A 16,547-nucleotide genomic window follows, 5' to 3' on the forward strand; every position below is an offset into this window, starting at 1 on the left:
CTTAGAAAACCTTGCAAAACAGATCTTGATTGTCGTATATATGCGTGCATATGTGTATGTATATATACATTTAGGAGAATTGATGGACATGTTTAAATATCTTTAACTTCCTGTGTGGGACAGCACAAATGTGGAGGGATTCACAGTATGATCACCTGCTGCTTCCCATGGGCACTGGGGCATTTGTGCTGAGCACCTGCTTTTTCTGACACCATTTCTATCAGGTCAAGAATACAAATTCCAGATGGCTTTAAACTCAAGACTATAAGGTATCACTCTGTTAGTCTGAGATTCCATCAGTATCATTGTCTTGCCTACATTGTATTTGAGGTCCTTTCAGTTCAATTCAACAAATTTTACTGAGGACTCACTATATATGAGATAGTATGCACTTAAATCCTGGCAACTGTGTCTTGATGACAAGGCTCAGATAGAAACTAGGTAGTTCAGCTTTTCATGAAAGACTGTCTACTTTCAATCATTCAAATTTCCAGCTCTATTCACTCATTTTTGTGTTGGGTATTTCTTGTACACTTACTGGAATTAGAATAATAAAGTCTCAGGACATTAAAATGATCTAATCTACTATACTGAGAATTTTGTTTTCCTTCCCATGTCTGCTTGACTTGATAAGTGTAGTTTGTGATCCAGGCCCCTCCTCAAGGTGAACCTGGCGTGCCTGACACTCACCTTAGCCAAAACAAGTAAAGATTCTAGATCCAAGGTAAAAGCATGCATACTGCAACTTACATCTGTGATTTGTTTTGGCACAGAGGGGAGGTGCCCCAGTAGTACACTGGTGACTTCAGAACAAAGCCTCAACATCCAGCTAAACATAGTTTCAATGTAGAAGATTGAACAAAGTCTTTAAACTCTGAAGGTATGAAAATATTTGCAAAATTGACCAGCGGGGTGGGGATAACATTTGTTCTTGGGTGCAGAAAATTCTAATATCTATGTATAAACTGGGGATACAGTGTAGGAGGTGCTTCCAGAAGAGAGTAAATTTTTAGAGATGGAAAATTTTAGAAGGGCAGCATTCAAGCAATCTGACTTAATAACTTGAAATTCCATGACAAAGACAGAAAGTAGATATAACCATAGAAAAAAACATTGATACAGCCCAAACTTTTTTAAAATGAAGAAAGAAATCTGAGTTTTAAAATAATTACTTTCAAGCTTGAGGAGTGCTAGAAAGGCTGGTAGGATAAGAGATATCAACAGCTTTGTAATAAGGAACCTGGAAAAATCAAGTTACAGTAAAAGGGAAGCGGGATAATGTGATTCTTAGGGTCGGCATTTACTGGGATGTTTGTGTCTGTTCTTTATGTTCAAGGAAAGAAAATAGGAAACCTGGTAGGTGGTATGTAGCCTGGAGACTACACCTGGACATGAGCAACTCTGCATTCTTTGGGCTCTCAGTTTCTCAATTTCTTAAGAGTCCATAGTGGACTCTATGTCTCAGAACAGCTCTTCCTTTGAAGGTATAAGCCGACAGCCAAAGAAAGCAGCTGGGAGACAGCAAGGGCAGCTGAGAGGGCCTAGGTTCTATTCTGGGAGTGACTTATCTGAGGACAAAAAGAATCAGAAAGTATAAACTTTTCATGTATTTCTGCATTTTGTTTCTGATTTTTTGTTTTGTTGTGTTTTATTTGTGCTAGTTTTGATATTGTCTCTTGTAGGATCCTACTCATGACAATGAGTATGACAAATCGTAAACCACTGCTGGTACTGTTGTTTATATTAGCCTCCTGGATCACTTTTATAGTTTTTCAAAACTCCACAGAGGTAGGAATTGCCTTCTTTCTGTGTTTTAGAAAAATATATTTACTTGATACTTCACCTGTTCTAATCCAAATGACCAGACCTATAGATTATAGTAGGAGAGTTCCAACAGCTTATACAAACTAAGAACCAATGTACTTGATGATCATTATGCAATATGGGAGAAGGTAATATTGTGTGTGTGTGTGTGAGTGTGTGTGTGTGTGTGTGTACCACACACATTCTTTTGTCATTTGTAAAGGCAACTATCTTCTCCCAATGTATAGTTTGTTTTTTCACTTTCTTTAAGGGATCTTCTAAACAGAATATTTTCATATTTATATAGTAAAATTTTCTGCCTTTTTTTTACAATTAATGCTTTCTGAGTATTAAGAAACCCCTCCCTACTCCAATGTTAAACTATATTATTTCAATATTCTACTTAAACTTTTAAAGGTTGCTTTAGATATTTAATCCTGTAATGTATCTGGATTTTTTTCCTGATTTTTCTTTTATTCCCATATTGGATAATGACTCCTTTTTTTGCTGTTCTTTCTATGCTGATTTATCATGTCATTTTTTTGTTGCTTATCAAAATTTTAATCAAAATTCCCTAATTCTCCAACTTAAATATCTATAGTTTATACTCACACCTAAGAACAGGTCCCTTTCTAGGCTCATTTTTCTGTTCCATTGATCAATTTGTCTTCCCTGTACCAATGCCACATTGCTATAATTAATAGAACTTCATAATTACTTTTGAAAACTTCTCGGTCAAGTTACCATTATTTAATCTATTTCAGAAGGTTTTTGGCCAATTTTGGCCCTTTACTCTTTCTTACATATTTTAAAGTCAGCCTGTCGAATTGAATGAAAAATCCTACTTAAATTATATGTGCATTACATTAAACATGTAGATCAAATTGGAAAAACTGATGTGTTTATATTGTTTTCTTGTTTAGCAATATGTAATCTCTCTCCATTTATTTAGGTTTCCTTCAAGATCTTTCAGTAAATTTTATAATTGTTGCATATGGTCTTATATACCTTTTATTAGATTTATCCCCAGTTACTCTATAATTTTTTGTTGCTATTGTAAATAGTATCCTTTTAAATACATTTTTTAATTGCTTGATGCAGTTGTAGAGGAATGCAAGTGATTTTGTGTACTGAACAGCAAGATTTTACTTTCCAAAGTCTTTAATTGATTCATTAGTTTATGGATACAATATCATCTAGCATCTCTCAGAGGATAGAAAGTATACTTGTTCTAAAGTTTTGTTTTTCTATTAATTCTATTCTTTTGGATGTCTTCTCTTTAGTGAACTTGATGCCTCTCTTTCATGAATCAGCTTTCATAAAATTTTTGCTTTCTTGGTGTATGGACATCCTTATACTTGAGATTCTGCAGTGACCAGTCTACAGTGGTATTACCTCTTTTCTCCAGCATGTTTATAGTAGAGATGTGAAAAGTCACCACAATAAATTTAATTTTAAAAATGTTAAAAAATAAAATAATTTAAATTTTTTTAAGTACTGAAGGGCAATATATGCTCCCCATTTGTCTCTTAGCTGGTGTTAGGCACACAGGCTCCTCCCCTACTTCTCCAACTTAAATATCTATAGTTTTTACTTGCACTTAAGTAAAGAAGTCCCCTTTTTTAGCTACCTGGCCCAGGCACAGGTAGGAAAATAGGGAGGGAGTGGGCTACTTCTTTGGCCCCTCTTACTTTAGTTATCAGCCCTCTCCACATTTATACTCTCCCTGGAGTGGCTTCCATCTTTTGCGGAATCCTCATCTATGTGCATTTGGAGCCATGGCTTTCTTCCTGGATCTAGTCTCCACTGCTTTTCATTTTTCAGGAGATTCTTTATATGTTCTGGTTCAATTAAGGTACCTCTTCTTATATCCCAGAATTGTTTTTAAAGTTCTTCTCTGCCTCTTACGGGATTTTACAGTGATTAACTGAAGATATAATATGTGCTTAGTCCTCCATCTTTAATCAGAATTTCCCTGTTATATTTCTACCAAAAATTTTTGTGTACCAAATACTATTCCACCATACTAAAAATCACTTATAATTTTTATTTGAAATTGTAGCAATTTAAAAATATCTGATACTGTACTGTGATGATTAAAAGACATTACTATGATAATGTTGTTCAGATCCTCTAGATCCTTACTCATTTTTTATCTAGTTCCTGTAGCAGCTACTGAGAGAGTTTTTTGAGTTTCTAATTATGATTGTGCATTTTTCTAGTTCTCCCTTTAGTTTTCTCAATTGTTGTTTCACATATAAATACATGTGTGTATAGGCACATACACACTTATGAATGGTATGTTTTCTGACACAATGACCCTTTTATCATTATGAAATATACATGTTTATTTCTGGTGATACCCTTTATCTTGAAGTCTACTTTAATATTAATATTTGCCATTTTGTGCTTATAAGATCTTTCATTTTCCACCCATTTATTTTCAACCCATCTTTATACTTAAACTACATTCTTCATAGGCAACAAATAGTTGAGTCTTGCTTTTTTATCTCTGCCTTTTAATGGAATGTTTAGTCTACTTATTTTCAATGGAATTATTAATATGAGTGAATTTGGGTCCACCATTTTACTATTTGTTTTCTGTTTGGTCCCTCTGTTTTTGTGTTCCTCTGTTCCCCCTTTACTGCCTTATTTTGGGTTAATTGAATTTTTTTTTAGTATTTCCTTTTAGTTTCTCTATTGTTCTTATAACTCTAAGCTGTTTTTTAAGAGTGGTTTCTCTAGGGATTACAATATACATTCTTAACTTGCAGAGTTAATATTGTGCTACTTCACATAATCTGTAATAAATTTTCAACCATTTAGTTCTTCATGCTGTAGTTCTCACATTATTACAAAATCAGTTTTTACTTCAAATAATTACATACATTTTAAAGAAATATGGAAATAAACACACAGTATTTTATATTTATTCACATATCTAGCATTTCTGGTGCTTTTCATTCCTTCTTGAAGATCTGTGTTTCTATTTGATATAACTTCATTTCAGCTTGAAAATTTTAGTTCATACTTATAATGCAAGTCCAGTGCTGTAACTTCCTTCAAGTTTCTATCCCCCTCTAGCATCTGCTTGTGGTCACTCTCCAGTGCTTTAAGAGAGGTTTTTTTTTTTTTTTTTTTTGGTTTAGAGTTATCATTGTTATCTGCAGGAAAATTGTTTCAATAAAAACTATTCTGCCTTTATTGGAAATTCTAAGATATAAGTATGATTAATATCATTAGTTTTATGATTTGGCATGTGAAGAATTTTTACATAAAAACATTTTTATTTATCAAATAATAGAGATAATAGTAACAAACATTTAGTATGTGCCATTCTAAATGTTTTTCATATGTTAACCATTAATCCTCACGGTAACACACAAGGTGTTTACTTTTATGACCCAATTTTTAGATGATGAAACTGATTCACAGAGAAATAAAGAAACTTAATCAAGTTTGTATAACTAACTAGTCAGTGATAGAGTCAAGTTTTAACCTCAGACAAATATCTCTGAAAATGAGCTACCCAGTGTTGCAAGCATGCAGTAAGACTAGAATTCTCATTCACTGCTGATTTAGGTGCACATTGGCACCAAATTTCTGGAAAATGGTTTCACAGGACGTATTAAAACCTTTAACAATGTTCACCACATTTGACCTATAATTGTACTTCTTAGTTCTCAGCAAATAATCTGAATTGAAAAGAAACGTTTATACCAAAAGTTGTTCTTTACAGAATTGTAAGTAATAGAGAAAAGCTGAATGAAATAAATCCCCAAAAATATAGGAATAGGTAAAATAATAAGCTGTATCCATAGAATGAAATATTATGTGGGCCTTTGACATACGGTTGAAAGTTTTTTATGATATTGTTTTTGAAAAAAGTCAAAATTCCTTGGTAAATATTCAATTTGTTCTGTGACATGGCACACAAAGAATGAGAGAAAATCACCGAAATGTTCACAGTACTTATCAATGACTGGTGTAATTGTTACTGATTTTTTTTACAGTTACGGTCTCAGCATTTTCTCATTTTTAATAAATCAGTGTTATTTTATGATTAGAAAAAAATATATTTTTATAAATCTGTGTTTCTTACTTCCTAAATTAGCTAAAACAATCTGAAAATACTGTGAAATATCATAAAATGCTTAAGCAAGTGTAAAAGGTGGAATAGAAAAAAATAGATAATCATATTTTCCATAAAAGCTCCATACGTTTTAAACATTTTCTTAAGAACTTTTTTTAAATGACTGAATTCTAGTTTTAAGATAAAAAAGTAAATAAAGATTTGTTCTCCACTATGCAGTTTGGTTTTCACAATTGCCCAGTAAAGGTATATTTCGTCATCACCACTTTAAAAAAAAAAAAGATCCTAGGGCCCTTTGGAGTTAAATGGCTTATCCAAAAATAGGTTAGCCAGTAAAAAGTGGAGTTCCGCCACCAGATTTCAGAAAAATTCTTTTCTCTATGAAACACATATAATAATAAAATCTCAATATCATTTTAATTTTAATTTTTGTACCTCCTATTATTCTACAAAAGGTAGAAGTTGGCTGAGCTACCAAAATTGTTACATTAAATAGAAACGTTTTCTATATTCTTTATTGTATTCCATGTCATTTCAATTATGGACTGCACTCAAGTTGACCTTCTCCTTCCATTACTGGAATTTCATCATGAAGTCCTCATGTCCTAAAGTGCCACTAAATCCGGGAGTTTCACCTACAGAGACTGAGCTGAGAATCAAGGAAATCATGGAGAAACTGGACAAGCTTATCCCACCCAGACCCTTCACCCATGTGAAAACCACCACCAGTGCCACCCAGAGCAGAGCCACTATCCTCAACCCTCAAGACACATATTGCAGGGGGCATCAGCTAGACATCCTGCTGGAGATGAGGGACCACTTGGGACATAGGAAAGAATATGGTGGAGATTTCCTGAGGGCCAGGATGTCCTCCCCAGCCCTGAAGGCAGGTGCTTCAGGAAAAGTGACAGACTTCAACAATGGCACCTACCTCGTCAGCTTTACTCTGTTCTGGGAGGGCCAAGTCACTCTGTCTATTCTGCTCATCCACCCTAGTGAAGGGGTGTCAGCTCTCTGGAGGGCAAGGAACCAAGGCTATGACAGGGTGATCTTCATAGGCCAGTTTGCCAGTGGGACCTCCTTTGCCAATTCTTACTGTGCCCTGGTTTTAAACTCAAGTGCTGAACTGTGCAAGTACCTGGATCCTCGAGACCAAGAAGCCTTCTACTGCATGAAACCTCAACACATACCCTGTGCTGCACTCACCCACATGCATTCCAAAAACAAGAAAGTTTCTTATCTTAGAAAACAAGAAAGGATCCTCTTTAAAAGGTAAATAATTATTTTTGGTCTTACCTGGGCGAATATGGTAATGATTTTGCCTATATGTTGATCCAAAGCAAAACACTATGAGTACATCAACTTCAAGACTCTATGAAGAACCATTTTAGAAAAATCTGTGCATTAATTTGGGGACAATGTCCACTTTCTAGTAGTCCCTAAACTTTTTGAATATTTAACCCTTATTATTGAAACAAAAATATAAACAGAATAAAATTAAAAGAGAATGAGAAATACACATATGTGTATATGTATATGCTCTAATGTATCTTTTCTGCGTCTCAATAAATGACCTTGCATACCCTCTAGATGACTAGGCAAGGAAATGGAAATTTAATAAATGGCCAAGAATTATGGGAGTATATCGGCATGGGAGGTGCCACTGGCCAACTGTAGTCAATTATTATCACTAAGGATTAATTGAAGCAATGGATAATGTGGCTTCTTGTGTTTCCTGATCTTTGTTGTTATTTTTTAAAATTTCACCCATACCCCCAACCCCCTCACTTTGGCAACCATCAGCTTGTTCTCTATATCTATGGGTCTGTTTCTGTTTTGTTTTATTTTTTTTTTTTTAAGATTCCATATGTAAGTGAAATCATGTTATTTGTCATTCTCTGTCTGACTTATTTTACTTAGTATAACATTCTTTAGTTCCATTCATGTTCTTGCAAATGGCAAGATTTCATTCATTTTTATTGCTGTTATGTATATATATATATTGCTATATATGTTTATTGCTGAGTTATATATATATCATTTTAATATATATATATATCGAGAGAGAGAGAGAGAAAGAGAGAGAGAGAGAGAGAAATCACTTCTTTTTTATTCAGTCATCTATCAGTGGACACCTAGGTTGCTTCCATATCCTCATTCTTATAAATAATGCTACAATGAACACAGGGGTGCATATATCTTTTTAAATTAGTGTTTTGTTTTCTTCAGATACATACCCAGAAGTGGAATTGCGGAGTCATATGACAGCCTATTTTCAATTTTTTGATGACTCTCCATACTGTTTTCCATAGTGGCTCCACCAATTTACAATCCCACCAACAACGTACAAGGATTTCCTTTTTTCCCACATCCTCGCCAACATTTATTTCTTGACTTATTGATGATAGACATTCTGACAAGTGTGAGGTGATATCTTATTGTGGTTTTAATTTTCATATCCCTGATGATATTAAGCATCTTTTATACATCTGTTGGTCATGTGTATGTCTTCTTTGGAGAAATGTCTCTTCAAGTCCTCTGCCTATTTTTTAATTGGATTTTTAGGGTGTTTTGGTGTTAAATTTTATGAACTTCTTGCATATTTTAGATATCAACCCCTTATCAGATGCATTACTTGCAAATATCTTCTCCCATTCAGTAGGTTGTCTTTTCATTTTGTTAATGGTTTCCTTCACTGTGCAAAAATTTTTCAGTTTGATGTAGTCCTATTTCTTTATTTCTGTTGTAGTTGTTGCCCTTGCCTGAGAAGACATATCCAAAAAGATATTACTAAGCCCAATGTCAATGAGTTTACTGGCTGTGTTTTCTTCTAGGAGTTTTATGATTTCAGTTCATACATTTAAGCTTTAATATGTTTTGAGTTTATTGTTGTATATAGTGTAAAAAGTGGTCCAATTTCATATTTTTGCATATATTTGTCCAATTTTCCCAATACTACTTTTTGAAGAGACTGTGTTTACCCCATTGTATATCTTGCCTCTTTTGTCCTAGATCAGTTGACCATATAAGTGAGGATTTATTTCTGGGCTCTCTATTCTAGTCTATTAATCTATATATCTGTTCATGCTAGTACCATACTGTTTTGATTATTGTAGCTCTATAGTATAGTTTGATATCAGGCCACATGATATCTCCTACTGTGTCCTTTCTCAAGATTTTTTTGGTTATTTTGGGTCTTTTGTCGTCCATATAAATTTTAGGATCAGTTGTTCTAGTCCTGAGAAGAATGCTTTTAGTATTTTAATAGGTATTAATTGAATCTGTATATTACTTCAGGTAGTAAGAACATTTTATCAATATTAATCCTACCAATTCATGAACACAGTATATCCTTCCATTTATTTGTATCATTTTCAATTTCTTTCTTCAATATCTTATACTTTTCAGAGTATGGGTCTTTTACTTCTTTGATTAAATTTCTTTGTTATTTTATGCTTTCGATGCAATTGTACATGAGGTCGTTTATTTAACTTCTCCTTCTGATCATTTATTATTGGTGTATAAAAATGAAACAAATTTCTGAATATTGATTTTGTATTCTGCAACCATACTGCTTCTAATAGTTTTTGGAGGTCTTTAGAGTTTTCTATATATGGTATCATGTCATCTGCAAACAGTTTTATTTCTTCTCTCTGATCTGGATGCCTTTTATTTCTTTATTTTGTTTGATTGCTGTGGCTATGTTGAATAGAAGTGGTGATAGTGGGTATCCTTGTCTTGTTCTTGACTTTACAGGAAAAGCTTTTAGCTTTTCACCATTGAGTATATTAGCTGTGGATTTGTCATATATAGCCTTTATTATGTTGAGATATGTTCCTTCCATACCTATTTTGTCGAGAGCTTTTATCATAAATAAATGTTAAATTTTGTCAGATGCTTTTTCTATGTCTATTGAGATGATCACATGAATTTTATCCTTCATTTTCTTAATGCAATGTATCACATTGATCGATTTACAAATGTTGAACCATTCTTGTATCCCTGGGATAAATCTCACTTAATCATAGTGTATAATCTTTTTAATGTATAGTTTAATTTGGTTTGCTAATACTTGTAATGTCTTTGTCTTGTTTTGATATCAGGGTGATGCCGGCTTTGTAGAATGAGTTCGAAAGTGTTCCTTCCTCTTTAATTTTTTGAAATAGTTTAAGAACGATAGGTATTAATTTTATAAATATTTGTATAGAATTCACCCGTGAAGCTGTCTGGTCTTCGGCTTTTATTTGTTGGGAGTTTTTTGATTATTGCTTCAATTTCATTGTTAGTAATCAGTCTATTTAGATTTTCTATTTCATCCTGGTTCAGTTTGAAAGATTACAGGTTTCTAGAAATTTATTCATTTCTTCTAGATTGTCAAATTTGTTGGCATATAATTGTTTATAGTATTCTTTAATGATTCTTTGTATTTCTGTGCTTCTTTTTTCATTTATTTCACTTATTTGGGTTCTCCTTTTTTTCTTGATGAGTTTAGATAAAAGTTTTTCAATTTTGTTTATCTTTTCAAAGAACTAGCTCTTAGTTTCATCATTTTTAAATTTTTTTATTTTGTTTATTTCCACTCTTGTCTTAATTATTTTCCTCTGTTTACTTTGGATTTTATTTGTTCTTCCTTTTCTAGTTCCTTTAGGTGTAAAGTTAAATTGTTTATTTGAAATGTTTCTTATTTCCCAAGGCAGCCCTGTATTGCTATAAACTTCTCTCTTAATTTTTACTTTCATGCCACTATGGTCAGAATAGATACTTGATATGATACCAATCTTCTTGAATTTATCGAGGCTTGTTTAGTGGCCTAATATGTGATCTTTCCTGGAAAATATTCTGTGTGCACTTAAAAAAATGTGTATTCTTCAGTTTTTGGATTAGATGTTTTTTATGTCTATTAAATTCAGGTGGTCTAATGTGACACTTAAGGCCATTAATTCCTTATTAATTTTCTCTCTGGGTGATCTATCCATTAATGTAAGTGGATATTAAAATCCCCAACTATTATTATTCATATTACTATAAATTTCTCCATTTATGTCCATTAATGTTTGCTTTATATATTCAGGTGCTCCTGTGATATAACAACTTACAATTGTTATATCCTCTTCTTGGATTGACCTCTTATGATTATATAATGTCCTTCTTTGTCTTTTTTTTTTTTTTTACATTCTTTGTTTTAAAGTCTATTTTGTCTGATAAGAGTATCATTACCCCAGTTTTTTTTCCATTTCTATTTACATGGAATATCTTTCGCCATCCCTTCACTTTCAGTTTGTATGTATCTTTCAGTTTGAGGTCTCTTTTTAGTAGTATATAGACCGGTCATGTTTTTAAATCTATTCAGCTGCCTTCTGCCTTTTAATTCATTTGCATTTAAAGTAATTACTGATAAGTATGTACTTATTGCCATTTTGTTAATTTTTGTATTGTTTCTTCTCTGTTCCTTTCTTCTCTTGATCTCTTCTCTTGTGGTTTTCTGTTTTCTTTAGTGTTTTGTTTGGGTTCCTTTCTCTTTAGTCTCTGTGTATCTTTTGTAGGTGTTTCGTTTGTGGTTACCATAAGGTTTATATATGTCATTCTATATCTATAGCAGTTTATTTTAAGCTAATAGGCATTTAAGTTCAAATATGTTCTAAAAAGGCTACCTTTTTACTCCCTCTCCATGCTTTATGTGTTTGATGACAAATTTAGATCTTTTTGTTTTGTATATCTTCTAATCACTTATTGTAGTTAGAGGTGAGTTTGGTACTTTTGCCCTTTGACTTTCATAGTAGCTTTTTAAATGTCCAATTCACTGTATTTATTAAATATTTGGCTTTACCTATGAATTTTTTTTCCTTTCTTATATTTTCTTATTTCTGGTTATGGTCTTTCTTTTTTTGCTTAACAAAGACCTTTAACATTTCTTGTAAAGCTGGTTTAATGGAGATGAGCTCCTTTAGTTTTTGCTTGTCCAGGAAACTCTTTTAGCACTCCTTCAATTCTGAATGATAACCTTGCTGGATAAATTATTCCAGATTGTTGATTCCTTTCTTTCAGCACTTTAAAAATGTCCTGCCACTCTCTTTGGGCCTGAAAGTTGTTGATGAGAAATTGGCCAATAGCCTTATGGGGTTCCCATTGTATGTAACTAGTTATTTTACTCTCGCTGCCTTCAAAACAGTCTACCTTTCATTTTTATCATTTTAATTACAGTAAGTCTTGGTGTGTGTCTCTTTGGGTTCATCTTGTTTGCTGCTTTCTGTGCTTCCTGAACCTGAATGTCTGTTTTCTTTTCCAGGTTAGCAAAGTTTCCAGCCATTATTTCTTCAAATAAAGTTTATGTTCCTTTCTCTCTTTCTTCTCTTTCTGGGAACTTTATATCGTAAATGTTTGTACTCTTGATGTTGTCCCAAATGTCCCTTCATTTTTGTTAATTCTTTTTCCTTTTTACTGTCTAAATAGTTGATTACCACTAGTCTGTCTTCCAGCTCACTGAACTCTTCTGTATTAGCAAATCTGATGTTGAATCCTTTTCATGTATTCTTAATTTTAGATAAAATAATTTTTAATAATTGTATTCTTCGGTTCTGCTTGGTTCTTAATTATACTTTTTAACTCTTTGTTGAAGTTCTCTCTAAGTTTCTCTATTCCACTCTCAAATTCAGTGAGTAGCTTTATGACCATTTCTTTGAATTCTTTATCGGGCAGATTACTTATCTGTCTCCTTAGGGGATTTTTCTGGAGATTTTTCTTGTTCTTTGATTTGAAAGATATTTCATCATTTCATTTTGTTTGACTGTTTATATTTGTTTATATGAATTAGACAAAATAGCTATCTCACCCAGTCCTGAAAAAGTGGCCTTGTGTAGAGATGATCTCTGTGTAGGCTGTGTGTAATGGGTGGTTTTGACAGGCTGGCTGGAGCCAAGGAGGTGCCTATGGTGTCCAGGACACTGGCCTACTGAGCTGGAGCAGCCCTGGGAAGTCAGGTGCTTATAGTAATTCTCTCTTGATCCTGCTTGCTCCCTTCGTTTGGATCCAATATGGGCTTGGGTGATTGTCTTGGAACACACTGCAGCGACCTTGTAGGTAGGCCAGAGCACCTGGGTAGAGCTCTCACCTACGCTATCGAGGTAGAGGGTGACATAAATGATGGTCCTCGCCAGCACCTCCAGCCCTGGAGAATTCCTCCATTTCCCAGAGAGCTCCTGTGGCTCCTCAGACTTCTCTAAATAATATCTTTGTCCTTTGTTGTACAGAAAGTAGTCTTGTGTAGAAGCAATGTCTGTGTAGGCTGTGTGCTCTTGGTAGTCTTGGCAGGGCAGTTGAAGCCAGGCAGGTGCTTATGGTGCTTGGAGCACTGGCTTGCAAGGCTGGAGTGGCCCCAGATAGAGAGGCCCGGTACATGTGGTGATGCCCTGTTGATGCTACTTGCTCTATTTGTCCAGAGGCAAAATGGGCTCCAAGTAGTGTGGCTGGGGACACACTGCAGTGACCTTAAAGATAGGCCAAAGCACCCAAATAGAACTCCCAATGCACTATAAAGATGGACAGGATCATAAACAATGTCACTCACAAGCACCTCTGATCTCAGAGAATTTTCGCAGCACCCGGAGAGCTCTTACAGTTTTTCAGTCTTCTCTATTCAGTCTCTTTCTCTTGTTTGTTGTTCAGAAGCTATTTATTCAGCCCTCCATTATCTCTCAGGAGTAATTGCTCTCTATATAGATGTATATTTCAGGAGGGAGTGAGTTCAGTGTCCTCCTACACCACCACCATCTTGGACCCTGTTTCTTGACCTTTGGGTCCACCTTCAGATTAATTTCTGTATTTGTGTCTTTAAGGTCAAATGTGGGTGTAGAGATTATGGAAAACTTCAACATTATTAATGTCTCCAAATGCAACAGTAAGTTCTCCCTGTGTTTGTTGGGTTGTGCTTAGTATTAGACCATTTGAAATGTTTCTACTTTCTGCTGGACTTGGACACTATCATCAGTCTTATTGGCACTCTGATCATTGGGCTTGTCTATGGTGGGCCAAGATATCAGTTACCTAAGTGAATAAATAATTGAAATCACTAGATATCATAAACCTGTTTTAGTAACTATAATTCTCATCATCAATTTATTTATCAAGCAACACATTACCTGTTCAGTTAACACAGTAATTTTCAAATGTCAAAACTCTCTCCCAACTTATACTTAGGTCTTTGCCTCCCTACACCACCATTATCAGGACTTCCCACAGCCCAAGAATCACCACCTACAGGTTTCCAACCTGCCAAAAAGGAGTTAATTCATCACAATTTCCCCTTCTTCATCTTTGGGACCTTTCACACCATTTTAACATACAAAATAGCACTCCCATACTTACATTTATTAATTTTCTCTTTAATTTCTTTGGTTCAAATATCCCAGGAAATCTCTATCTAAAAATGATTTAAGGCAGAAGCATTTGCGTCTCTGCAAATTCAGCATTAACAGCTTGCTGATCACTAATAAATTTGTTCACACCGAAGTGTAAATATGTAGCTAGAGGTAGAAATGGCATTTTCACTGACAATACACAAGTACACTCATACCAGATGTTGAAATACTAAACTACTGCCTTTAACAGTTGTATAATTACTGCACCAAGCCTACGAAGGGCTCCTCACCACTAGAACCACCTCAGCCCTTCAGATTCCCAGAGGCTTCACAATACCTAATAGGTTAATACCTGGCCCATCTTGGACCTCTAAGACTCCATTCCAGCCTACAGCCATATCTATGTGGACTTTCCAGGTTCCAAACCAAACTAATCGTTAATTTCTTATTTCACCCTGCATTTAATTCAAAAGATTTACAGTTTGATGGTGGCATTTAAGACACTATGAAAGAATGTAACAACTTGGGAGTAAAGTGTGTTAAAATGATATAATAATTGAGTTTTCATTATTAAACAAGAATTAAGGACTTTACTTTCATAAGAAGACAAACAAATACTTAAATTTTATCCCAAAGACCTTTTTCTTTTTCTGGGAGAAAAAGTCCTCTGTAATGAACATTAATGAGTATCATTTAGAAAATTCACATCATTTTACTCAAAAATAATTATTCCATTAAGAGAATGATGCTTCAATAAGGCTTTTTCCCAACTCTCATGCCCTATTAAGAGTATTTTTAGAAAAGCCAGTAGGTTCTTAATAAATACTGATGAATAATGTGATATTTTAGAAGGTCCTATCTTGCTGATTCTTTGGCAGAAAACATGGCTCCAATGAAAAAGAAATGCAAGTTTGGAATGGCATCCACAATCCCCAGTGGATATGTCTGGAAAGACACATGGAATCCTATCTCCTGTAGTTTGGCTCCAGTTGAAATAAAAGAATGCCTGAAAGGAAAATTCATATATCTAATGGGAGATTCCACGATACGCCAGTGGATGGAATACTTCAAAGACAGTATCAAAAGTATGCCTGAGTCTAAGCCATTATTTATATCCTTTTCAGAACGCTCTTTTTCATTTCAAAAAGAGAAAGGAATATGGGGAGCACCGCTTCTTTTTCGTAGGTCCTTTTTTTTTAAACGCCTATAGCACCTAGTATTCATAGGTGTCTCCCATTCAAGTACTAACCAGGCCCGACCCTGCTTAGCTTCTGATATCAGATGGGATTAAGTACGTTCAGGGTGACATGGCAGTAGACTCTTTTTCTTAGGCCTTAATCACAATACATCAAAATTTTTCACAAGACATAATTATCTTTCCCTTAAAAGTATACATCTATCTGACTAGAAGGGAGCCAGTGTTGAAAGGTTTAATCACATCCCTATCCCTGCAGAATTCCCACTTCAATATTTACCCAGTATACTCAGAAAACCATTGGTGGAGGTGAAGATAACTTAAGATATTACACTGTCCACCTTCTACAGTTAGAATAATGATTAAGAGTGTGGATTCTAGATCCAGATAGCCTGAAATCAAAATTTGACTTCTCCATATTCAATCTGGGTAACCTTGGGCAAGTTATATAACCATTGTGTCCCTCAGTTACCTCATGTATAATGGAGATAAAAATAGTACCTTCTTGGTAATATGAGGTAATATATACAATGCATTTAGAATGCATGATTTTTGCTATATAGTAAATATTCTTTGGTATAAGCTATCATCACTATTATGATATGAAAGGACACGTGCCAGGACTAAGGTGACAACTTTACATCAGATAAGCACAGTGGTAAAAAGCATGGGCTTTGGAGTCTAACAGACCCAGATTGTGCCACTTAGTAGCCATGATCTTTGTCATGTTACTTATTTCTTCTGGCTCATTTTCCTCATCAGTCAACCAGGAATAACAATGGTATCTGGTGGTTGTTACAAAGATTAAATGAGGTAATAGGTATAAAACATTTAATACATTGAAGGCACAGGGCACATAGAAAATGCCCAGTAAACAATAGCTACTGCAATTATTATCATTAGTTAATGTCAGAGTTGGGACTAGAACCCAGTTGCTAGAAAATCCTAGTTGCTCTTTTTACTAAACCAAGAATGCACCAATCATAACTCAGAAGACACTAGTAAATCTTAGCACTTATACCCGGAAAATCATCACTGCCTGCCCCCTGTGTTCTGGGACCTGGCTCTTCATATAGGGAACAGTACAGCTGATATGGCTCCA

The 16,547-nt window shown here is 34.4% G+C and overlaps 1 protein-coding gene and 1 pseudogene across 2 annotated transcripts in view; one reads left to right on the top strand and one right to left on the bottom strand.

Annotated features, from left to right (window-relative positions):
• The first annotated feature begins 1,692 nt into the window (after positions 1-1,692).
• Positions 1,693-16,547, top strand: part of LOC102892761 (NXPE family member 4) — a 16,831-nt gene continuing 1,976 nt past the window's right edge. The window contains exons 1-4 of one of the 2 annotated variants that reach the window (XM_006912837.1): positions 1,693-1,789; positions 6,436-7,168; positions 13,729-13,790; positions 15,129-15,335. In XM_006912837.1, coding sequence (XP_006912899.1) covers positions 1,693-1,789; positions 6,436-7,168; positions 13,729-13,790; positions 15,129-15,335 — 1,099 coding nt within the window. Of the gene's footprint in view, positions 1,790-6,430; positions 7,169-13,728; positions 13,791-15,128; positions 15,336-16,547 lie in introns of both variants that reach the window. The other variant, XM_025047437.1, reaches the window with a different exon arrangement.
• Positions 15,452-15,569, bottom strand: LOC112480479 (annotated as a pseudogene).

The sequence above is a fragment of the Pteropus alecto genome, unplaced genomic scaffold (assembly GCF_000325575.1).
Source record: "Pteropus alecto unplaced genomic scaffold, ASM32557v1 scaffold224, whole genome shotgun sequence".
Classification (NCBI taxonomy): Eukaryota; Metazoa; Chordata; class Mammalia; order Chiroptera; family Pteropodidae; genus Pteropus; species Pteropus alecto.